Genomic DNA, 26132 nt, shown 5'->3' with positions numbered 1-26132 from the left:
CCAGTGTTACCCAGGTTAGACCAAACCAGGAACCCTGGGAGCAGCACCATATGGCTAAAAGCCTGCCAGACATCTCACAGCAGGTTTTTCCCCCACAGACACTGGGAGAAGCACCAAAGCTGGCCCAGCGGCGTTTCCTGGAGATGAGGCAGAATCTGGGAAATGCAGGAGGCAGAGGACAATGTGCCTGTGACAAGGAACATCCTTCAGGACCTGTCACATCACCCACTTGTGAGGGACCTGGTCCACAGACAAAGGACTCCTGTGCCTGAGAGCCAGACCCACCATAAACTAACTAGATTCCTGCCCTGACTCTGGAGAGTCTGGAATATCCATTGGTAAATATATTCCTATCTAGACATTGGTCCCAGTTTTGGGACTCAGCCCTGTTCTGACCCCTCATTTCTATAATGATCCAGATCTTATAACATCAGATTGTCTTCTGCCATCTAGAACAGGAGCACAGGTACCAGAATTTGAACCCTGACCCTAAGACTCCTCAGTTCTCTAAGGCACAGGGGACCACTGCCGGAAGGTATTCAGCTTCACCTGGAAAAGGAGATGACACTAGGACTTCCTGCACAAGGTCACTATGAAGAGTAAAGCATTGCCAGGAAATGCAGTAAATGTCACATAAGCATTTGTTAAATAATAAGAAAAGAATCAACAAACATGCAGAAAAACAAGTATTCAGGGAAGGAGAAGCAGAAGTAGGATGAAAGGGGGAGGAATGATAAGAGGGACAGTGGTGATCATTTAAGTCAGATAGAAAAAAGACCCCAGGACGTTTCCATATTGAACCTTTCACATCAGACATAATAAAAAGGCCCGACTTTTCTCAATAAAGGAGATTTAAGCTTGCTTAAAAGAAAGAGGGAGAGAGAGAAAAAAAGAGATGTGGAGGAAGGAAAGGGGGTGGGGATTGAAGGAAGTAAGGAGGGGCGGGGAAGGAAGAGAGGAGTGTGAAGACAGTAGCTTGAAACCAAAAAAGCCTGTGAGAAGCAGTGTCAGTCTGAGCCTAAGGCCATGTTTGCTACTTTACTTCAATTTCTAATCTGCAGAATAAATGTCAAAAATATATTGCTCTGGGGAATGGTGATAAAAACACTCAGAACATAGTAAGTAGTAGGGAATAACAAAACAACACTGATTTAAATATTTTTCTCTACTTAGGTAAGCAATTGTATTTTGTTTGACTCACCTTTCCAGAACCTTCTAGTTGTTTCTTATCTTTTAGTGCTTGTCCAGACAACATTTTCATTTCAACAACTCCTGCTATTGCAATGATGGGTACAATTGCTAAGAGTAGAAGTGTTAATTGCCAGCCATAGATTAAGGATATGATAATTCCTGTCCCAAGATTTGCTATATTCTGGGTAATTACAGAAAGCCTGGAGCCTATAGCCTAAAAAACAAATTAGAGACACATTTTTAATTTTTATTAACTTTAAAATCCACACTTCTATATTCTTAAGAACTGTAACAATTCACTTTCATGAAAATATATTAATTATCTTCTCAGTTATAAAACAAAAATAAAATTTTACTTGTAACAACTTTGAGTTTCTAAAATGAGAATTATCCATGACTTCTGAATAAACTGAAAGTGGATGATCAAAACTCCAGACTGTGATAACATATTTCTCTCTTCTGAATTTTTAATGCCAAGAAAGTCTTAATCAATTAAACTATGTTCTCTAAAGCAAGCTCTGAAAATTAGCAAGATAAACTCTGACATTTATATTAAACTGGATGGTAGAAATTTCCAAAGTTAGGTACAGTACTACTTATAATTTAAGACTATTATTTGTCATTAAGGATATTAAAAAATATTGAGGCCTATATGAAATGCTTATTATGCTTAATTTAACCTAGATTTGATTTGGAAAAAAACATACACAGAGTTGAAAGCTATAGAATTTAATTTATACTAAGAAAGCATCAAAATCTTCAGTTTGAATACCAGAGGGAGCCTGAAGCATGATTCTCAGTAGTGTGTGGTGATTGCCAAGCCTCAAACCAGATGTCGGCCTACAAAGTCAACTCAGTCCTTGCTCGATGATTCAATCCTCCACATCTCCTCTACCCTGAAAATACTGTACCCTCAACTCATTGCAAATCTTTCTCTGGCTCTCTGATCTGCTTTCTCTGGAAAGGGCCCATGTTATTTTCCATTCCTAAACATTTTTTTTTCTGCCCAAGTGAGGCTGATCTTGGGAAAAAATTATAATGGAGTTATATCTAGGATGGCCACTAAGATCTCTGTGACTGAATAATCTTTCCCAACTCCAAAAATGAGCAGGTACATTGATTAAAGCTTCTCTCCATACTAACTCCTGTGATAGACTCCTTCAAAACTCCCATCAATTCCACCAGATTCATCTAACAGCTATTTGATATAAACACTAGACTAGTACTCTGGCTGCTATATGAATGGGTAGAAGGAGACAGGAATAGAGGTACGGAGTCTGTTACAATAATACAGGACAGGGGTGATAGTGTCTTAGATTAGTGTGGTCATATGAATGGTGGTGAAATGTAACAAATTCTGGATCTTTAAAAAAGGTTCAGCCAAAAAAAATTGTTAGTTGGATTTGATGAGGGATCTGAGAGAAAGGGGATTTAAGAATGACTCTAACACTTTGGACCTGCACAACTGAAAAAAATAAAATTAGTTTTTAATGAAATTGGGAAATTTGTTGGAGGAGTGGATTGAAGGAGAATTGAGAGCTCTGAGTGGGGCATGGCCAGTCCATGATCAGACATCAGACATCAGACAACCATGTGCACATGTCAGGGAGACAGGTGGATTTTCTATGTCTGGAACTTAGCAGAGAAGTCATCTGCAAACAAATATTGGTGATTTTCCAGTACAATGGTGGTTTTTAAAGCTATGAGACTGGATGAAAGAGCCTCTGCAGATAACAAACCCTGGGCACTGAGGTCAGGGCTATAAGGACAAAATAGCAACGAACAGTGGGAGACAGTGGCCAGTGGGAGAAAAAAGCAATGTCCTAGAAAGGAAACCAAGGTTCCTCCTTTAAGACAGGAACAACTTAGGATCTCAAATACTGCTGATAAACTCATAAGACGATGAAGCATTTCCTATTAAGACTTGTTCTTTCACTTACTTTAGTCTAGTTGCTCTGTCACCCTTACTACTTCAGGAATGTTTGAGGAATGCTTGGTGCTCAATGCCTCTGCCCTTGCTGACCTTCTGATTAGAGGCACCCCTCCAAACACCTACAAGGATGGCATCTTTCCTTCCTTCAGGCCTCTTGCCCATATCATCACTGAGTCTTTCCCTCCCTGACAACCAGCCAGCCCCTACCAACCCATGCTGCTTCCATTTCCCTACTGTACTTTTTAACAATGGACACTGGCATAGGGTAAGATCATTATCTGTTTCTGAAGGTTCAAAGTTATTTCAAGCAGTGTACATTTTGTTTGGTTAGGTTCTATATAACTGGATCCAAATCTTGATTTTTGTTGGTTTGTTTGCTTTCAACAAAGATATCTGTATTAAAACAGCATTTTTAAAGATCTGACTTGTAATTATGCAACTCTCTCATTCCAAATATAATTTATTCTTCCAAAAATATCTATTAGATAGGATAATTGCTAGGATAGTACTGCCTTACAGGAAGAATAAAGGATAAAGACTATAACACCCAAGGTTGGGGGAGACACAGCAGAGATCACATTTTTTTTTTTCAAATTCTACATCAGCTTATAGATTTTTGCCATAAAAATTTATAGAAGAAATTTTGTCACTTCTGCTAAAAATCAAAACCTGATGGTTCAGCAGTTTGAAGTTATTCTTTCCACCTTGCTTTAATTTTTTCAAGTGCTTTTCATTTTATTCAACCTATTTTTAAAACATATTTTATTGCTCACTTTATGAACTGCAATGTCCCTAAACTTTCCAGTAGCAACTATACACATAATTTTTTCAGTAGCAACTACAATTTTCTGTTAATTGAGCACTAAAACAACTGGTCCTGAATGATACAGTGAAAATACTTCTTTTCTAAATAACAATTCTTCTACATATATCTTGTTAAGAGTATGAATAGAACAGCAATAACAAAAGATAGCTTACAAGTTATCTAGACACCAAACAGCATTTAATGTTTAAATAGTTAACATTTTTGTTCTAAAACATTTATTTGTGGATTTGTGTCTATTTAACATTTTCTTCACAATGATGATAATAATTAACATTAAAATAAGAAAATCAATTTCATGCTGAGGTTCAAATGACCACTTATGACAAAACCAAAAGGAGTCACGTACCCCTTTCACTTGAGCAGCATCATTGGCAAGCCTGGTTGTCAATGCTCCAGTGGTGTTTTTAGGGTCATCAAACCAGCTCACATCCTGTGGCACAGAAGAGATTTCATCATAATCACATCAAAGTCCTATTTTGTGAGACTCTTGGCTCCAAGAGGAAAGTGATAAGGTCAATTTTGTTGATCAATTATATCCCCTCTGACATTCAATAGACAAGAAAGGGATTTATATACTAATACATAAACGGATCATTTCATTCATCAGAAAAAGTCTGAATGCCTGCTTGGTCCCAATCACAATTTGAAGTATTGGACAAAACAGTGAGCACTAACAACAAAATTGCTGCTCTCCTAAAGCTCAAGTTCTGGAGATAGAGGGTGCAAATACATTTATGCCATCTCAGGAGGTAATACACGCTGTGAAGAAAAACGGAGGTGGGTAAGAACAAAGAAGTAAGGGAAGGTGCTATTTTAGAAACTGGTGTAGAAACAGAGAAGGCCTTTCTAAGGTGACACTGGAGCATAGAACTAAGTGCAGGAAGGGATGAGCATATCCAAGAAGAAGGAACTGGCACATGCAAAGGATCTGAGGTGCAACTACACTTGACCTGTCCAAATACTAGCAACAAAGCTTTAAAGGGTGCTTGTAACCTAAGAAGTCACTTGATGTGAATCTGAAAAAGCTGCCTGTTCCTCTGGACAGAGATCTGTCCTCATGTGGCTTCCTCCCATCTTCTCTTCCCACACATACACAGTGAGCACTGTGTGGGGAGCAGACTGAGTGCTGGTCAAGGGTTAAGGTGTAGGAGATGAGGCCTGAGAGTGGGAAGGGGACATCATGTATGGCCTTTTAGGCAACTATAAAATTCCATACTTCATCCAGAGAGGAATGGTCACTTTCAGCAGGTTTTAGGAAGAGAGATATGGTTTGACTTAGTTTTTAGAAAAATGGCTCTGCTGTTGTGAGGTGAACCTACTGGATTGGGATACAGAGAGAGGCAATGAGACCAGCCAGGAAGCTATTGCAATAGTAAACACAGAAAGAGGAGTCACCATGGTTTTTACCCTGATCAACTGGTAGAAGGGTGCCATCACTCATGGATGTGGGCAAAGAGTAGGTAAGGGGTAAGCCTATAAAGGTTGAGCTGGGGGCAGTGAGAAAGGAGGATGGCAAGTTCAAAGCCCATCTCAGGAACTTAGTGAGGCCCTGAGCAACTTAGTGAGACCCTTTCTCAAAATAAAAAATTTAAAAAATGAGCTGGGAAGTTGCTCAGTGGTTAAGCACCCCTGGGTTCAATCCCTGGTACTTAAAAAAAAAGAGTTCGGGTCTAAAATATCAACATTGGAAACATTTATTAGACCTCCAAATAGAGAAGTTGAACATGCAGTTAGATAACTGAAGTTCAGGGTGAAATAAATAAACAGGGTTAAAACAAATCAACAAAACAAATCTAAATTAAAATGTGACATTCAGTATCAAATGGAATTTTCTTTGTAAACCACTTAAAAAATGAGTTTAAAGAACTTATGTCCACCATAAATAACTATGGTTACTGAAGTGGTGATCTGCATTAAAATAGTAATTATCAGTTTTATCTAAAATTTTCAAAGAAAAGATGGAGTGTTATAATTCATTACAGCAAATATCAATCTGACTTTTAGTGTTCTTAAATATTCAAGTTTCTCCCCATGGGAATGTAACTTCCTTGAAGACAGGAACCATTCAAATTGAATGACTTAGAATACTTGGTATGATGTCTTATAAGCACAAGGCTTTAATGGGTTTGTTCTTCTTAATTCATGGAGAAGGCATTATACAAACCCTCAGCTCAGCTCCCAAAGTATAATGGACCTGGGACTTGGCCTGGAGGCTGATGGGGTAATGAGACATTTGGCCCTGGACCACGACCAGCCTGAGTGGGATCTATGTTATAAATATGGTTTGACTAGAGGGTCCAAAGATAGAGTTCCCCATCAAATAGTGCTCTCTAATTAATCAGACTCAGTCCTGGATCTGTCCATCACTAGCTAGAAACTTTCAAAAATATGTCTTTTTAGGTGGTGGTAGGAAGAGTGGGAAAGGACTACAAAATCAAAGACAGGTGGAAACCTGCATGTCCTCTAGAAATCCTAGCACAGCCCACAGATGCTTCTCAACCAGGGTTCAAGTAGCCCTGGCATGTCTGGAGCAGGTTTCTAGAGCATCATTTTATTCAATGGCAAGTGATTAATGATTTTAAAAAGGAATGTTTTAAGTTACATATAAAAATATCCTGATTATTAAATAAACTTATTCCTTTCAACCAGGCTGCTATAGGTTACATTCCTAAAATCCTTTATTTCCCTTTCTAAGGAAAACATTCAGAGTATCTGTTGCAAGGATCTTGAAGGTATGAGAAAAGAAAGGCAGTCCATTGAGTCCTTACTAGATGGCAATGCTGCAGTTTGAAGTGCTGTATCAGTCTAGCCACAGCAAAGGAACTGGCAGTAAGGAATGGGCCATATGGATGAGTTTGGATTTGTTGAAAGGATGGGGAAAAGGGCAGGAAAAAAACATGACAGAGTGTCCTAGGTTTCCCAAGAGAAAGAAGGAAAGAAAGGGAGGAAAGGATTGGGGGCATTGAAGGTCACTTCCACTGACACTGCCTACAACTACTCAGACAAAAAGCTGGAGGTGAAAATACTCAGGAAACGACATCTGCCTCAACTGCAGTTCCTTGTACCCACCTATATACATCCAACAGACACTAGGGCCTCTACTTGACCTGGGGGATGGTTTAAAGACACCTCTGAGAGGAGACTGAAGGATGACCTACACAGGAGCAGTCTGAGCGGCCTGGCTGAGCTCCCATTCCTGAGTTCCCAAGTACAAAAGAGGAGTCCCACATGCCAGCTCACCCTTTAACAACATACCTGTCTCAGCATGGACCTGAAAACCATGTATCGGAGTCTCTTGGTGAGGATCTCTCCAGCTTTGCCAAATGTGAAGCCCTGTGAAGAATAAGAAGAACATGCCACTCATTTATATAAGTGATTGTTATTTACTAAGGCCTCACCCAGGCCTGCACACTTGGGCACACGAACTCTCATAGTCGTCAAGAGGCAACATTACCCCTGTGCTACATACAGATAGAACACTGAGGCTTAGACAGTTAAAGTACTTATTTGCCCAGGTGCTTGTGGCACATGCTTATAATCCCAGTGGCTCAGGAGGCTGAGGCAGGAGGATTGTGAGTTCAAAGCCAGCCTCAGCAACTTAGCAAGGCTCTAAGCACCTCAGTGAGACCCTGTTGCTAAATCAAATATGAGGATCAAATATGAGGATGTGGCTCAGTGGTTAAGTGCCCCTGGTTTAATCCCCAATATACTACTACTACTACTACTAATAATAATAATAATAATAATAATAATAAATTTCTCATTTTGCTAAGGACTCAAAATTGGGTACTTGTGCAACTGGTACTCAAACCTAGCATAGCCAAGAACAGTGGCACACACCTGTAATCCCAGCAGCTCAGGAGGCTGAGACAGAAGGATTGCGAGTTCAAAGCCAGCCTTAGCAACAGTGAGGCACTAAGCAATTCAGTGAGACCCTATCTCTAAATTTAAAAAATACAAAATAGGAGGATGGGGATGTGATTCAGTGGTCAAGTGCCCCTGAGTTCAATCCCTGATACCAAAAAAAAAAAAAAAATCAACCTATGTCTTACACCAAAACCCATACTGCTTTAGCATACTAAACTTGTAGAGCACTTGATGCCTTTAAAAATTTCATTTCTGCCAAATGATTCACAAGTTGTAAAATCTGACTCTAGGGTCTGAGGCTGTAGCTCAGTGGCAGAGCACTTTGCCTAGCATGTGTGAAGCACTGGGTTCAATCCTTAACACCAATAAAAATAATCAAATAGAGGCATTCTGTCGACCTATAACTACAAAAAATTTTTTTTTAAAAATATGACTCTACAAATATTTCCTAGAGTTTTTATTTGAGGATTGACATTCTTTTTTTAATATTTATTTTTTAGTTGTAGATGGAACAATACCTTTATTTGTTTTTACGTGGTGCTGAGGATCAAACCCAGGGCCTTGCGCTTGCTAGGCGAGTGTGCTACCACTGAGCCACAATGCCAGCCCCTTGAGGATTGACATTCTTTCATAGTTAAAGAGTCCTTTTTTCTTTAGAAAAAGTTGATTGATAAATTCTTCAAAACAGTGTAGCTTGTTTAGGAAGTTCTTATTTGTTGTTGACATTTAGAATACTGGAAGACATTTCTTTGGGTATTTAAATTCACTGGCAATACTTATATTCAAACTTATATCTAGAGTCTCACCAAAGCCCATTTTTGAGTTCTCACCTTTCATTTCCAATCATGATATTAGATCAAACACTGTATCCCTCTAATTACACCGATATTGGCAGCTGAGGGAGGAGTCAGAAGGGAGGGGAAGCAAATCCAGAGAGTCACAGGATGAAAACCAACATAGCTGTTAGTAACCAAGTTAATAGAGGAACAATGCTACTAAAAGGAAAATTACACAGATGGCCATAAATTCCCTCAAAATGAATAAAATAAAAGTGTAGACACTTACCTGAAGGAAAAATGTAACAAAAGAAACGATTCCTACGATTAGAAACAACAGCGAAAATATGTTACTGTTCTGTCGTTGTATTTCAGGATCATTATTTTTTGTAAATACCTATGAGAAGATATTTAAAGGACTATTAGTTTAATCACTGAAAAAATCATGCCAGGTCTGCCCCACTCCCCATCTGGCATTATTCTGGGGGTCAGGAGAGCCTTTGCATTCTGGGAATCAGGGTTGCCTCTTTTATCTAATATTGACCTTAAAGGTATCTGCCTTCTTCCTTCCTTAATAACCAAGAAGAGGTCTGTCACTCATCAATTGATCCAACATTTTGTCTGCTCAGGTTTCCTCTTGGAGTAATAAATGCCATTGGGCTATGTAAAGTAGCAATGCAAATACTCTTTCTTCCTTGGTGAGGAACTATATCATATGGCAATTTGTTGTTTTGCTATGTGAACATTTCGAACTATTCTGAGGTATCTGGAAGGAAACTGTTGATGTGCTTTTGGTGCACCAGAGCACCAGAGAGAGAGAGGTGCTCATGCATTTGGCCTTTCAGAAAGGAAGGAGGCTGCTGTTAGCATTCTTTGTCATATGGCCAGTTAGATAGTCACTTGAGAGCTGCAGTCAGGTGACTGAGAACCATACATGGAAACTTTTACAGAAATGGTTAGAAGGGCAAATAGAACATCTTGGGTTCAAAGAAAACAGAATATCAACCACAGGGAAAGAAAACACACCTCTCCCTTCACAAGGTCAAAATCATTCTGTGAGAGTCACATTCCTAACCCAGCCCAGATAACTTTATCCTTTGTGAAAAAGGAGGGGATAGAAGAGATTAAACCATTTTTTCTTGCCTAGTCATTTCAATAGAAATAAACAACTGTCAATCACTGAATTCTGACTTTGTGCCAGACAATACTCTAGCAAATCCATGTGTACTGTTCCTCTTGTCCCACAAACATCTCTTCAAGTTGCTTTATCATCACCATCATTTTATAGTAAGGGAAACTAAAGCACAGAGAGATTGCAATTAACCTGCTCAAGATAACACAGCCAGCCAGCCAGGGATGACCCAAGAGTATAGACCAAGCAATCAGACTCAAAGCCCACTGTTTACAAGACAGATGGCTGATTGCCTGCCCCAATACTTAGGAGCTATGTGTCAGCTCTGCATCATTGACCTTCAGGCTTACTGTTATAACAGGCATGAGAAAGACATTAAGTACATAAGTTGAATTTTTGTTAACAAAAGCTGAACCCAATCCTAAGTCAACCACTTCTATTTCTTTTTTTCTGATGACACCACTGTCTATCACTCTGCCTACAAGACATATGTTAGAACAGGGTCAGCAAACTACAGGCCATAGGGCAGATATTTATATAAAGTTTTAGTGGAATGCAGCATGTTCATTTGTTTCCATATTTGTGCCACAAGGGAAGAGTTGACTATCAGCAACAGAATCCATAGGACCTGCAAAGCCTAAAAATTTACTCTTGTATCCTGTATAGAAAAGCTTGCTGGCCTCTGTCATAAAATACATGCTCCATGAAACCAGAAATTTTGTTGGCAATTTTACAGCACACAGAAAAATAGCTGGCACAAAGCAAACACTGAAAAAATATTTTTTGAATGAGTACTTAATACATGAATATCAACCTGAAAAAAGCTAGTCATGCATGGATAGATGTGAATGGTTATGTATTTTTTGTTTTAAAATCAAAAGTTAGTGTTGGCTTATGCTACTTGTAGTGCTCAATTTCTTTCTCCACAATGTTTTCAGCAGTATGGCAAGGGTATCCTTAGCTTGATGATTGAAAACCTGTCACTAAATAGAGAGCACGCCTGCTTCGTTTGTAACGTTATTATTGAAAATATCACTGTTAGATCAGGTGAAACCAGTATACATCAACCTCAATATTTAGGAAGCTATTTCTTTTTCAGTTTTAGCAACAGAGATGAAAATTACACCTTCCAGAGATTGCATGCTAGGCCTGGTCATGTCCTGGCAAGTGTGTAGGTTAAGTAACAGCTTATTCTTGAGTCAGTTTGAAAAATACATGAGGAATCCCCTTTGTACACTGGGTGAGATGACAGTTCTAGAATTTTGCTTAGACCCCAACGTTGATGGTACAAAAGAGTCATTTTACTGGTTTCACTATCTCAGGGATCTAGTCCCCTGAGATGGAAATTGACAGGGCCCTAGATATGAATTTACAAACTCAACTTTCCTCTCACATACCATATTCTATTTTTATATCTTTGAGCTGGTTAGTGTCATGTGAAGAGATGTGTTCTCGATGGCTTATGTAAGTTTATACAAACACACATGCTCCATTCATTCTTCATTTAGGACTCACAAGTAAATATAAAACCAAAATGGATGTAAACATTTACCCCTATAATCCTTGATAATATTATTGAAAATGCTGGCTGCAGGCCTCCATTTATAATAGAACAAAATACACCAACCACAAAATAAGGCCATTCAGTTAAATTCAGCTTTAGAATCCTCCAAAAGGAAACTAGAGGTATATTTTCATCCTAGAAAACACAAAATAGCACAAAAAGCTAGTTTAAAAAAATTGATAATTGATTTTATGATGTACAGTTCTTCCATATGCACAAAACTTCTTAAGTGAATACATTATTTTTCCTTATCAGTTACTGGTATTAGCTTCTAGAAAGTGCTGACAGATTCTGTCACTGTATCCCTTTGTTTTTTAAGAAATGAATGATGTTTGCACAAACATTTAACTCTTGACCTGGCATTCAGAAAATAACAATAATATTTACACTTAGGGATAAACAGAAATGAAATTTTAACATTTAAAGATCTACTATAGTCTTTACATTATAAATTCTAATTCTAGAAATCTTTCTATATGTTCTTAATTTTAAATTCTAAACTGATTTTAAAATGCTGACATTTTAGTTTGTGGAACACCCTCGAGAATATCACAAAATGCTGGAAAATCATTTCTTGTTCCCATTCCTACCTCAGCCCCAGCCCACCCAACTAGGAGTGTTATTGTTTGGCTCTGAAATTCCCCCAAAAGCTCATGTGTTAAAGGCTAGGTGCCTGATCATGCAGCAGTGTTCAGAGGTGCATTCCTGGGTGATTAGATTATGAGAGTTCTGACCTCATCAAGGGATGAAACCATTGATGGATTAATTATCTGATGGCATTATTGAGAGGTAGTGGAAACTATAGGAGGTGGGGCCTAGTTGGAGAAAGTAGGTCAACAGGGGTATACCTTAGAAGGCTACATAGTGTCCCCAAACCCCCATGAGGTTAAAGAGCTGTACTCTGCCCGACCCTTCTGAGATGTTTCTGCATCATTACAAGACAAAAAACAAGGGAGCCAGCAGGCCAGGGACTGAAACCTCTGTTTTGTCTTGGCCTTGTGGTCCATGGATACTCTTGAGAGTTGATTTTCTTCTTATTATACTGGATCCTGAATCTTTTGAAGGCATATGGAAGACATCAATGTCAATTTTGGATTCACCAACTTCATTTTCTAATTCAATTTCATTTCCTCCTGTCTAAAATTAATAAGAAATATGCATACACTGGTTAGGATTAGTTAACCAATGAACATCAGATACCAAGAAAAATGGTAATTTGCTTCAAGTAGTTACAGGAATGGATGAAGTTAAACTGCTGTTCCTTTCTGTGTAATATATGGAAAAATAAAAACTACTAAATAAGGATTTCTAGTGAATATGCAGAAATGTGAAATCCTTTCCATGTATCTTATCTGGTCATCTCCTTTCTGAGGAAATTTAGCTCAATCAAGTTTGCTTTGGACCAATTGACAGAAAAATGGTATGAGCAATAATATAAGCCATATTTTTCATTTAAAACTTTCCAGTAGCTATATTTTAAAAATGTGAAAAGAGATAAAATCAATTTGAATTATTTATTTTTTTAACCTAATAACATTCAAGATATTCATATCTGATATTATCATTTCAACACACAATCAATATAAAACATTTGAAATATTTTGCAATTCTTTTTTTGTTTTTATTTTGTTTTGTTTTTGTACTAAGCCTTCAGAATCTGATGTGTGTTGTCTACTTACAACATTTCAATTCAGGTTAATCAACATTTAAATGTTCAATGATCATATGTGGCTAGTGGTTATTATTAGTAATAGTATACCTTTAAATCACTTTAAGCTTTTCTGTATTTATTCTTTAGTTCCTCTCTTTTTAAGAAAAAAAAAAACATTTTAAACACTGGCTTGATCCTAAATCCCCCAGTATTTTTTCTTACTTTTCAAGAGAATCAAATCAAATAACATTTATTTATAGCTTTACTCATAGCAACATTAGTTTATCATTGACATAATTTAAGGAAGTTCTAGAGTCAAATCATACCTGCATTGTGACAAGTTTGAAGTAAACACCTTTCTCTTTCATGAGTTCATCATGATTTCCTTTCTCCACTATGACTCCATCATCAAAACCAGCGATGACATCAGCATTACGAACTGTGGACAAACGGTGAGCTATCACAATGGTGGTCCGGCCTTCTCTGGCCTAAAGAGGGAGAAATTTGGTTTTTGAATACATTCATATTTACATGTTAAAAAAATCATTCTTTCTAATTATATTCACCAAACACCAGTGCTTTGCATGTTATAAAACCATCAAAGCTATAGACCATCTTCTCTAACTTCAGTAAACATATAGTCAATTGATAATGGTTTAACATGATATTTTATTATAATAAATACAAATACAAGTAAAGGCCAAAATTAAGAAGAATTAAAAACAGGGTGTTACATTCATAAATAAGTTGGTTTGAACCAGGGCTCACAGACCTTATCCAGAGCCACCTGAACTACTGCTTCACTTTCTGTGTCCAAGGCTGACGTGGCCTCATCCAGCAGGAGGATCTTAGGGTTGCGGACAAGGGCACGGGCAATGGCAATTCTCTGTTTCTGGCCCCCACTCAGCTGAGCGCCCCTTTCTCCAACCAGGGTGTCAAATTTCTACAACAGGAAAAACACAGGAGGAGTTAGCAAAAGAACAAGGTGTTCATGTATTAAACCATTGTAAATCAGGGAGTAATCCCATGAAACTAAGCCTCATCATAGGCAATACAGTCTAGTTCATTAGAACTTAGCAATAACCAACCCTAGTTTTAAAAGACATATCTACTACTAGTTAATACTGCTAGAGATTAACGATTCAAAATAATTTCAATTTCCCTTTTAAGGAGGTTTTCCCAATATACAATAGATTCCTAACTTCCTATGGACTGTTTGGCCACTGTCTATTCTTCACACCTTTGGAACCATGAAGGTCAGGCTAACTCACATGAGGCAGTTTCATGATAAAGTCATAAGCATTGGCTTCCTTGACGGCTTTCTTAATCTCATCCATGGTGACATCTTCACGACCATAGCGAATGTTTTCCGCTATTGTGGTGGCAAACAACACAGGTTCCTGGCTCACCACACCAATGATTTCCCGCAGGTATCTTACATTGATTGTCCTAATGTCCTGCCCGTCAATACTGATCTGAAATAAGAAATAAGTGTGATTCTCAAATACTCATAGTTGAAATCACATCATCAGAGTGATCTGTAATGGAAATAGCATCTAGCTCACCACTCCCTCAGTGGGGTCATAGAGCCTCTGCAGCAGCTGGACCGTTGTGCTTTTCCCACAGCCACTGTTCCCAACAAGGGCTACTGTCTGCCCACTCTCCACCTTCAGGTTGAGGCCCTTCAAGATCTACCAAGAGTGAAAAATAAACTTAAAGGCAATTTTGCGTGTACAGTTATAGAGTCTATGAACTATCAGTCAATTCAATACTAGGTTTAAAAATATACATGAATTTTTCTTTTTCTGTATTTTCTTAAGGAAATTAACAAGCTCTTCATCCAATAGGTTGTTCAATCATTGATTTGTCATTTATCGCCATACCTTAACTTCTTTTCGAGATGGATAACTGAAGTGAACATTTCTGAATTCCAAATTTCCCTTAATATTGTCTGGTTTGTGCCCACTCATCGAGAAGCTGTCAATGCTTGGTTTCTAAACAGAATAAAATTTTAGATTAGTAGGTTACAGTAACTGCTTGTTAGTGATCCTTTGTGGAGAGCTAGAAAAATGATAATGAAACTGAATCTTAACTAGAAAATATTTTAGGTGAATGGATAAATGGCCAGTTCAGACTTACATTATCAATTATCTTAAAGACTTCATAAGCAGCTCCTCTTGCGTTTGCAAGTGCTTCAATGTTGGGAGATGCCTGTCCAATACTGAAAGCTCCAATTAACACAGCAAAGAAGACCTGAGGAATGGGGAAGAAAACCATCAAATTACTTTGTGTATATCACAATTATTTTCATACTTCCTCTTCTTTCCAACATAGCTAATTCCATTTTAAAATGGGAAGGCAACACAAGAATATTGGGTATTAAAAGTGTTTTAAAGGTTTGTAGATAGTAAATTACAAATGTATCACCACAAAAAAAATGTCAAGTAAGTGAGGTGATAAATGTTAATTGGCTTGATTTAATCAGTGCATATCATACATATACCAAAATATTATATTTTATAAAAATAATAAAATCATGATAAATTGATTAAAAATAAATTTTAAAAATGTTTAGCATGTGGAGTTAGTCTTATTTACTCAGTGAAACAACAATGTAATTCTATATAACCACAATATTATAATAGAACATTTTTTATATTTCTTCAATGGCTAAGTATTTTTATTTAGACCATTAAGAGGGGAAAATGGAGACAAACACTAGAAGATAAGTCAGAAGACCTAGGTCCAAATCCTAAATAAGTACTAATTACTATATGTCTTTAGGACATTCTCTTATAATCACTGAACTTTTATTTCTTCATTTGTAAAAATAGGTAAGACTGTTCTTTTTGTACATTGTATCTGATGAAACTGCACATGAAAATATTTTATAAATTATAAAGCACACACATAAGGCTAAGTCTTCCCCATGCTCACCACCAGACCATTCTCTGAGGTCTAATAGATACGTTTTTGCTGTCTTTGTTTTGCTTAAATCAGTTTCTTATTCATAAAGACTTACTCAATTTTGCTTCTATTGGAAGTTGAAGAGAAGTTAACATTTCTTTCTAAATCATATAAGACTTATATTGCCCAATAATTCATATAGAAGGAACTTTGCTAAGAAATTCTATATTCATTACTTCAATTAGTCCTTACTTCAACACTGAAAAGGCACACTCCATTTGGCAGAAGAAGCAACAGAGGCTTGAAAAGTTTAAATGGCTGCCCCACTCATTTAGCTAGTAACTGGCACAGCTGGAATTAGAAACATGTTGGTCTGATATCAAATCCTGAACTCACTATTCCAAATGACTCCAGTTTGTGAAGCAGATTTGGGTTCAGTGAATACTGGATTTAAACTGCTCATCTAGGATTGGGGGTATAGCTCAGTAGTAGAAGCTCTTGTCTAGGATGAGTTAGGCCCTAGGTTGAACTCCCCAGCACCACAAAAAGTAAAATGAAATAAATTGCTTATGTATATTAAAATGAGGCAATATATATCTCTTACTACAACCTACCCTCACCCACAGCATCACTATCCTAAAAAGTCTTTTTCGTAAAAGCCATTCCTTCTCAGGACAGCCTCACAAATGCTGGATGATGCAACAGGCTGAAAAAAACCCAAGAGGAAATTATTACAAAATTATTACAAATGTGAATCCTGAGAAAATAAACTATTTTCAGGAACTCAAGGAAACACAGTCTCTGGTTAATGCAATATACTTGTGCTTGGCCTAAGAAAGAAATGGAGTGACCTTCCCTAAAGGATGCAGATTAAACTTGGTTTGCCAATTATTTCATTGTCTTTCATCAATTTGTGAGGTGGATTAGTTGCCATTCAAAATAATTTGAAAGTAAATTATGTGTTTTGCCATCTGTTAATGTGAATAGTAAATTAGAAAATAAAAATGTTTAGTATTAATTTTGACACAAAGAAATGATCTCATTAAATGAAAGTCTCTGCTAGAGAGATTGATAATGTTACTATTATTTAGGCTACAGGAAGAATTGTGCAAGAGATTTGCAAAAGAGACCACAAAATTGCTTGCTGAATGCATCGGACTTCCTTACCATTCTAACCTAGTAACACCTATTTCTTTGGAATATTCAATAACTGTTCAGAGTATATTCTTTTAAAGTAAAGATAAAGCCACTTGATTTCATTAGCATTTTAAATAATGACTTATCTCTTTTTATGACTCATATATAACTTACAGTGAGCACTTTTCCAATAGTATACTCCTTTGCGAGGACCAAGGAAGTCCCATACCAGAATGCCAGTGCATATGATGCATAGATCAGCAAAAAAGCAGCACCCATAGAAATGTTGGCTGTGATAGCTTTTTTTATTCCAATTCTTTTAGCTTCTTCTAAATTTTTATTGTACCTTGGAGAAAGAACAAAAATTATCACATATACTCATAAATCTTATGAAAATGTCAATGTAGCATGATGGTGATTGAGTAGCTAGAATATGCTCATCCTAGTAACATACATGTATTTTCCTTTTGCCCTTACATTGACATTATGATGTTATTACTATTTTATTCTCTTCTTGTAGAACATGAAAATGAGGCTAACTTATTTGTGGATGAGTATTCTAAAAGTTCCTTCTCTGGCTTTAGCAATAGTGAAATAAGTGAAGCAATGTTTAGCAAACATACAGGATATGAACTGTTTCACACACAAAACAAAATAAGAAGCTATGAAAAAAGCTGCCTTCCCTTCAGAATCTGCATGCCTCTTCCATTAATTAATAAAATGGAGACATAGTTCTAGAAAGTACTAAACACAAGAATGTCATTTAAATCTCTGACCCTTAAGGACAACTTGCTCCCTAGCTTGCCTCCCTTTGGTACTCTTGGAAGGATCAACTGGGAGATTACATGTGTGAGAGATTTTGCCTGCTTTGAATTGCCATGTAATACTTTTACATTTAAGCTATACAATTTATCTTGTTTTCATAGATATCTATTTTAAAAGTCACTGACCAAAAAAATTAATCGAGGCTTAAAAATATATAATATTCCTCCAGTATTTATCAGTGTCCCCTTCTTTTATTCTTTCTACACATTGCCTATATTTTTTCTTCCAACATTTTTCATGCCATGCTGCCTGCTGCTAGGGGTAAGTGGCTTGGGCCACCCAAGGCTTTCCGGCTATGAGGGCTAAGAAAAATAAAAATTTCAACATTTATAGCCCTGCTATCCATGCACAGCACAATGTCTTGGAGAACTCCCATGAGACCTCTTAGCGTAAATATAAGGAGTTACATACAAAACAAGCAAGCAAACGTAAACAACAATGAAAAATGTTGGAGTCCACCGAAATATTTTCTTTATTCAATTCTAATGGCTTAACAGGCTTTAAAGTACTTTAAACCTTCAAAGAGTGGACAATTTTTGATGTTAAAGCAAAAGGAGATAGTGCCTATAATTTTACCTTCATTTAAAAGAAACACACAAAAATTGCTTTAAGAAGATAGATATGGAGATAAGCTAATAGGACCAAGAGTTAAAGAAAGAGACAAAACTTTACAAACATAGAAACAAGGTAAAATTATTAGAGAAATAGGACAAATGGTAATTTAGCCTTAAAGTTGTCTTTATCCTTTTTGTCAGACCTCCCATCAAAACCCAGAGTATTGCCTTGCAGAAAGGAGCTCAGGCTATTGAAATGAAGAAACTTATTGGCAGAATTCAGAGTTGGGAGTCTTTGGTCCATTAAATCTGAATGTTACAGAGTATTATGTTTTCTTTGAAGGATTCATTTCATTAGTACAGCAGAATTCGACCTCTGACCAATATGAGCATGCATTCTCTCTGGTCTTTATGACTACTTTTTATAAACAACTACTTTATCACAAATATAAAAGCATGCCAAATAAAATTTATATGTCCACTAAGAACAAATTTAAATGGAACTTTATAGTCATAAAATACGCAGATCCTCAACTTGTCAGTTATAACATGTTTCCTTTGCAGGGTTCGGGGGTGTGGCACACACAAGTGTGTATATATCTCCCACTTTAGGAGTTGAGCTGAGGTACGCAGTACCATCTGCCATAAATTACACATGATTACATTAAGAAAATTTAATGCTTATAACCCACACTCTAACCATCTCCTTTCTGGCCTTTCTGACTACTTTTTTTTTTTTAACTAGCCACTTTATCATTACAAAAGTATGACAGATGAAATCTATATGATGATTACATCCACTAAAGAGCAAATTTAAATGGAACTTTATAGTGATAAAATATGAACATCCTTATCTTGCCAGCTACAACATGCTTCTGCAGAGTATGTGTATATCTCCCACTTTAGGAATTGAGTTTAGCTGAGGTATAAGGTACTACTTGGCATAAGTTACACATGATTACATTAAGGAGGTTTAATGCTTATGACTCACACTCTACCATCTCCTTTTTTTCCATTCTTGCTTACTGAGACTAATGCAGAAACCATTTCACTGATGTGCTATTGTCCTATGCAGCCAGAGGAAACATTTGCACAAGAAAAAGCAACAACAGGAAGAAAATAATTTAGACACCATAAAAGCTAAATGAAGATAAGGGGGTAGAAGAGAGAGCTGACATAAACAATATTCTTTTTACATAGGCTCTTTGTTAATTTTTCTATAAAATGTCAGTCAGTATAAAACCAGATTTTAATATAATTTATCCATTAAAAGATTTAGCATAGGAATAATAAGGTAGAAGTTCCTAAAATGAACTGAATATAGCAAAACATTAATATTTAGAAAATCTTCTTCTTAACTATTATGAAAATACTTGTCAAAGATGAAAGTAAATGCTTAAAAGGAGGAATAATCTTGGTTAAACAAATGGAAAATAATACTAATAGACAAATATATTTGCAAAGCACACATAAGAGAGAAGAATATTATTAAATTAAGAAGAACAAAATGATTCTATTACATTTGTTTACAATTAGGATTAAATTTCCATTCCAAGATAGTTAATTTCCTCCTGTATCTGCTATTTTGAAGACAAAATCATACCAAGACTTTGATTGCTAGTCCATATGGAAAGAGAGACAAAGAGAAAAAGAGCCAGAGAGAAAACTGAAGGAATATGTTTGTTCTAAAAATAGTCTTATCCATTGTGCTTTCGAATTAAATCCCAAATCTAGGTACTTGTCACTCTTGTCTCCGCTCTAGAGCAGGCTACAATAATTCCACTCCTGGGACTGCTGTATCAGCACTCCACTGGTCTCCCTGATCCCACCCTTTATCTGCTCTCACCCATTAACCAGGTCAAAACAACATGGTCATTCTTCTGTTTAGTACCCTCAGCCACTTCCCCAGGCCCATGGAATAAAGTCCTCGCTCTTCTCTGTGGCCTACAGATCCCCACATTCTGGCCTCTATCCACATCAAATTTCCCTCACTCCTCTGTCCTCTAATCACACGTCTTATGATATTTCCTAGAACACAGAAAACCTTTGGCACCTCAGAAAATTTGGAAGATTCTTCTTCCAACCCATCCATCCCTATTCCCATCATGGGTGGCTTTTTTTCATCTCATAAGTTTCAGCCTTCATGAAACCTCCTGAAGAGGGCTTCCCTGACCACCATACTTAAATCTTTCCTTTTCATCCTCATCAACACACAGACTGATTGTTTTTCAGGGAATTTTAAAAAATCTATAATGTCTTTCTACCCCCTCTGATTCTCTCATCATTTTCCCAAATAATATTATCTCCAACTGGTGCAGTAGATACTTGCTCATTTGTAGTCTGTACCCTTCCCTTCCTCCTGTAAAAATTTAAGCTCCAAGAAAGTATGGGCTTTATTCAATGGAATGTTGGCATGGCCATTAAGCAAGACTTCCCATTTTATTCGTTAGACACAATTGAAATCAAAAGCAAAATCCTTAGCAAAAATCAAAAGAGAACACATATGTTGTTTTCCTTTGAACTTTGATACTTAGCTATCATACATTATCTTAGTGGGTATAAAATACATCATATGAACAAACAAATGTGTGCAGTATAAAAACAATTCTACAGTGACTATGCATGCAATCATATCTAAGGTCAAGAAACAGAACACTTCCAGAGCCAGAGACTCCTGGGCCATGTGTCCTACTCTTATCAGACAACATTACTTCATCACCAGGAGCAACCATTGTTTTGACTTTAAAAATTCCCTTTATGGATTTACCATACAATGATATACCCAAAACAATATATTTAATTTGTGTGTAAAAAAACATTAAACAATTATATCAGAATATTAGAGTAGCTATTAAATTTTAAAGAAAGTCTCTCACTGCTCAGAAATCAATGGATCTGGTGAATGTTATAAATTTCAACAAATTACTATCTAAACTCTCGAAAGCTAATAAAAGAGAACAGTCACAGGAAAACAGTAAACAGCACATAATAAAAAAGATTTTGAGCTTTTGTAAAAATTTGTTTTTGGTTACATTTTTATCTTCCAAATTATGGAGCATATTCATCTAAGTAGAAGCCTGGATAAAAAAGGGAATGAACCACAGATTAAAATGTTCCTGTACACTTTACAGGAAATATTCAATCTTACAGAATCAAGAATTAGCTCGATAGACCAAAAACAAAAAATCAGAGATATAAAATACATTTCAGACTTAGTAAATTATTTTTATATCACTGTCCACCTATAAAACCATAGAAAACTCTTTGAATTAACAGATATAAAAAGAATGCAACTAGAATTGTAACTTCTCCAGAATATTAGCAATGCTATAATGTATTCATTAAGATATTTAAGGAAATACATTTATATTAGGAAAAACTCTTATAATTAACACTGTCAAGATGAAAGGTATATGAGATGACACAGAATTGAACATTTATAGCAACTTTAAAAAGAAACTCAAACCTTTCAAGTTCTTTATTTTGTCCTCCAAATGCAATCACAGTTCTAATGGCTGCTAAGACTTCTTCAGCTACTGCTCCAGCCTTTGCATATGCCAAGAGTTCTTTATCAGTAAAGGATGATAATATCTGTTTAAAAGTGCAATTCAAGATACTTCAAAATTTTTAACAAGTTATCTTTCTCTTTTGCAAAGTAAAAATAAACAGATATACACAAATGCTGTTTGTAGATTAATGCATGTTAAAAACAAAATCTCTCTTTTGTCTTTGGTCATGATGTTGCATTTTTTAGAATACATATTCATTCTGTAAACCACCTCAAAATCTCTATGAACTGTGACTGTCTTTAGTACATTAGATTAATTACAAAATTTATTTTCCCAATGAAAACCTCATTGACATAATTATAACTGGAACTTTTGGGCAATGTTAAATTTCAGAAAATGTATACCATACTATAATCATAAACAAATATAGAAACAGATATTATATCAAGGAAATATGATATGTGTTTAAAGCAACTGCTTTTGATACTTTGGTTAAGAAGTGCTAAGTTCCAGGAGGCTAGAGGAATGCAGGGGACCAAGTGACTTCAGGAAGGTTTCACATGCTAGGTAAGTACAGAGTTTCCTCTGTTGTTAGAAAAACAATACATTCAGCCACTAGGGAGGTCTTTATTTCCTGGAAGCTCTTTGATCTTGCTGTCTGATTTATGGGCATTTATTCTGTAAACAGAACATTACTGGTTACCTTATATGCACAAGATCTCATTTATTCGTCTCAGTTGCACAGTGAAATAAGTATTATTTCCCCCACTTTGTATATAATGGAAACATGAGAAACTAATTAATTTGCTAATAGTGGAATATCCAGGATTTAAGCCTGAGTCCACTAGCTTCAAAGCCTAGTGTGAATCTCTCCCTGAAACCAGCTGCTAACATGAACTATTAGGAAAGCTGAATCAATTCGTACAGATGAAGGTTACTGCTTGCACAAGGAATGCCAAAGTGGTCAACCATCTAAATAAGTATTACACATAACCAATTTATAATAAAATTCTGATTAAACAGTATTATACTCTTCCAGCAGGTAATTCACAGTCATTTTTAAGCTCATTAATGTAAGTAATATCAGTCTATTCTTTCTCAGCCTGAAAAGATCAAAGTTGTTTTGATTTTAACAGTGCATTTCTTCCTTTCCTGATGTGCAAGTAAGTAGAGCTATAACAGACACAGGAATGGGTAGATAAAAGTGATTAACACTTATTAATGATGTTCTGTGAGCAGATGTCATGCTGCATGTACTTGTCTTCTTCAGTACCCAAACAATATCCCATAGATTCACTAGATCTTCCTGACTTTGAGCCCTCCTCCTAGAGCTGGTCTACCACACTTTTCTGAATCATTCACAAACTTATGAGACTAGTCAGAGCCATCCCTGAGCATATAGGCCTGCAGAATAGAGGAGGCTCATATAATATGCTTTAACAATGCTTCTCCACTCCCCTTGAAGCACTGCACTGACACAGCTTAGGCAGCTAACAACAGAAGTGTTATCAAGAAATATTTTTGGAGTTTTAAAATATGCTATTTTAATTTACTATGAATATATCAAGTACCATAATGAATTCCTTTCTCCTTCTATGACCTTCCTAAGCAGACAAGAACATGACAGGATCTTTATTAAGTGTCTTTTCAATAGATTATATCTGTCAAAAGAACAAAACTCTCAAACCTATTCTCAAGGATATTAAAAATTAACTTCTACTATTCTTCCAATATAAAAAATAGGTGACACTTCCATTATTCTAATTACCCATATAAAACTATATAAAGTATCACTAACCATCCCTTTCCAAAGTCTGATGGTTTCTTAATAAAGCCTAATAGGTATTAGTTTGAGATATATGAAACCGTTATTTCTACAAGTTAGAAAGCTGTCTAGGGCTGGAGCTGTAGCTCAGTGGTAGAGTGCTTGCCTTGCACATGTGAAGCACTGGGTTCGATCCTTAGCACCATATAAAAATAAAATAAAGGTATTATGTCCATCTCCAACTAAAAAAGAAAAAAATATGTCTAAAGGGTTGGGGATCTAGCTCATTGGTAGAGTGCATAATTAGCATATTTGAGGTTATGGGTTCGATGCACCACCACAACACCGCACACACACACACACACACACACACACACACACACACGCATACACAGAGAGAGAGAGAGAGAGAGAGACTCAGTCAGTCTTATATATACAGTTTTGTTATCCTTCAGAATGAGTATTTAGAATTACTATAATAATTGTGACCATCCTTATCCCATTTTCCCACTTACAAAAAAAGTAGTCTTTGTTTTTTATAAATGTTTTATTTTTAATTTTTTTATTTTAAGGTGAGATGTAGTTGTAAAAAGAATACAACGAGGTCCCACTTGCTTATCCAGTGTTCTCCAATAACAATATCCTGAAAACTACAGAATAAGATCCAAACCAAGAATTTATTGATAATACCCAACATCATTCACATCTACCATCTTACATGCACTCATGCATGTATGTCATGTTTAGTTTAAGCAATGTTATCACTAATACAGATTTATGTGACTTCTGTCACAGTCATGAAGAACAATTCCATCATAAGGAGTCTGTCCTCCTGCTACCTTTTACAATCACAGTCACCTCTGCCCTCACCCCTTGCCTCTCCTCTCCCCCAACATTCCTAAATGCTGGCATCCACTAATTTATTGTCATGGCTATAATTATGCCATTTTAAGAATGTTATATAAATGGAATCATACAGCATATGACCTTTTAGGATAGGCTTTTTTCCTACTCAGCATAATTCTCTAGAGATTCATCCAGGTTGTTGCATGAATCAGTAGTACTTCAGTTTTTAATTGTTGGGTATATTCTATGGTAGGTATGTACCAGTTTATTTAATCATTCACCTATTAAAGGAGATCTGGATTGTTTCCAGCTTAAGGTTATTCTCTCAATAATGCAGGAATGCAGTTGCTGGGTTATATGGTAACTGCAAATTTTGTTTTGTAAGAAACTGTGAAACTGTTTTCCACAGTGGCTGTGCCATCTTACATTCCCACCAGCAATCCATAAGCAACTGGTTTCCTCTGTAGTCTCTCCAGCATTTGGCATTTCACTTTTTAAAAATTTTAGCCATTCTAGTAAATGGGTAGTGGTATCTCATTATGGTTTAATTTGCATTTCACTGTTGACCGATGCGGCTGAACAACAGCTTATTTGCCATCTTTACAGCCCCTTTCCTGAAATGTCCTTTCATGTCTTTTGTTCTTTCTCTTATAGTTTTTCCTTTTAATTGGGTGTTGAGAGTTCTTTATATCCTACATAGTAGTTATTTGTCAGATAAGTGGTTCACATATAATTCTTTCCCAGTCTGTAGCTTGTCTTTTCATTCTCTTCACATAGGCTTCCACAGAGGAAGAGCTTAATTTTGGTGAAGTCTAATTTATCTTTTTTTTTTCCAAATAGGGATTATGCTTTTGGTGTTAAGTCTAAGAACTCTGCCCAGTCCTACATCCAAAATATTTTTCCCTATGTTTTTTCTAAGTTTTACAACTTTAGGTTTTTACATTTAAATCTGTGATCCATTTTGAGTTAACTTTCCTATGAAATACAAAGTTTAGGTTGAGGCTGTTGCTATTTTGCCTATGGATGTCCAATTAAACTCTAGCACCATTGTTGAAAGGGCTGTCCCTTCCTCCATTAAAACACTTTTGCACCTGCATCAAAAATCAGCTGGGCACATGTGCATAATTGTTTTTGAGCTCTCTATTCTGTTTCATTGATCTGTGTATTTATTCATTCACCAATACCACACTGTCTTGTTGACTCTTAACCATACAGTACGCCTAATACCAGGTGGACTTTTTCCTCTTTTTTCCCCCATGATTGCTTTAGTTCTCCAGGGCCTATGTTTTTCCACATACATTTTTAGAATAGCCTTGCTTGTCTGTCTATAAAAAGCCTTACTGAATTTTTATAAGAACTGTCTTAAACTTCGAAGTCAGTTTGGAAAGAACTGACTTCTTTAAGTGTTGTCTTCTAATTCTTGAACACATGATGTTTCTTCATTTTTGGTCTTTAATTTTTCTCATCAGCACTGAATAATCTTCAGCACACAGAACCTATATATTTAAGTGGTTAAGTTTCAAATTTTAATTTTAATGATTGTAAAAGGTGTTATATTTTCATTAACTGCATGCATTAACTTAGGAAGTTCTAGCACTTTATTAAAAAAGAATGGTGAGAGTAGACTTCCTTGACTTAATTCTGATCTT

The 26132-nt window shown here is 36.3% G+C and overlaps 1 protein-coding gene across 2 annotated transcripts in view; it reads right to left on the bottom strand.

Annotated features, from left to right (window-relative positions):
* The window catches only part of Abcb1 (ATP binding cassette subfamily B member 1), a 178647-nt gene that overhangs the window by 19314 nt on the left and 133201 nt on the right, over positions 1 to 26132 (bottom strand). For both annotated transcript variants that reach the window (XM_015502348.2, XM_048785451.1), the window contains exons 8-21: positions 21830 to 21954; positions 17159 to 17330; positions 15080 to 15193; positions 14824 to 14934; positions 14506 to 14631; positions 14212 to 14415; positions 13713 to 13883; positions 13267 to 13428; positions 12268 to 12426; positions 11278 to 11424; positions 8883 to 8990; positions 7206 to 7283; positions 4297 to 4380; positions 1202 to 1405 (exon numbers count right to left, since the gene is read on the bottom strand). In XM_015502348.2, the coding sequence (XP_015357834.1) occupies positions 1202 to 1405; positions 4297 to 4380; positions 7206 to 7283; positions 8883 to 8990; positions 11278 to 11424; positions 12268 to 12426; positions 13267 to 13428; positions 13713 to 13883; positions 14212 to 14415; positions 14506 to 14631; positions 14824 to 14934; positions 15080 to 15193; positions 17159 to 17330; positions 21830 to 21954 (1965 nt within the window). The remainder of the gene's footprint in view (positions 1 to 1201; positions 1406 to 4296; positions 4381 to 7205; positions 7284 to 8882; positions 8991 to 11277; positions 11425 to 12267; positions 12427 to 13266; positions 13429 to 13712; positions 13884 to 14211; positions 14416 to 14505; positions 14632 to 14823; positions 14935 to 15079; positions 15194 to 17158; positions 17331 to 21829; positions 21955 to 26132) is intronic.

Source organism: Marmota marmota, unplaced genomic scaffold (assembly GCF_001458135.2).
Source record: "Marmota marmota marmota unplaced genomic scaffold, marMar, whole genome shotgun sequence".
NCBI classification, from domain to species: Eukaryota; Metazoa; Chordata; class Mammalia; order Rodentia; family Sciuridae; genus Marmota; species Marmota marmota.
This window is presented reverse-complemented; position numbering and strand designations above follow the sequence as displayed.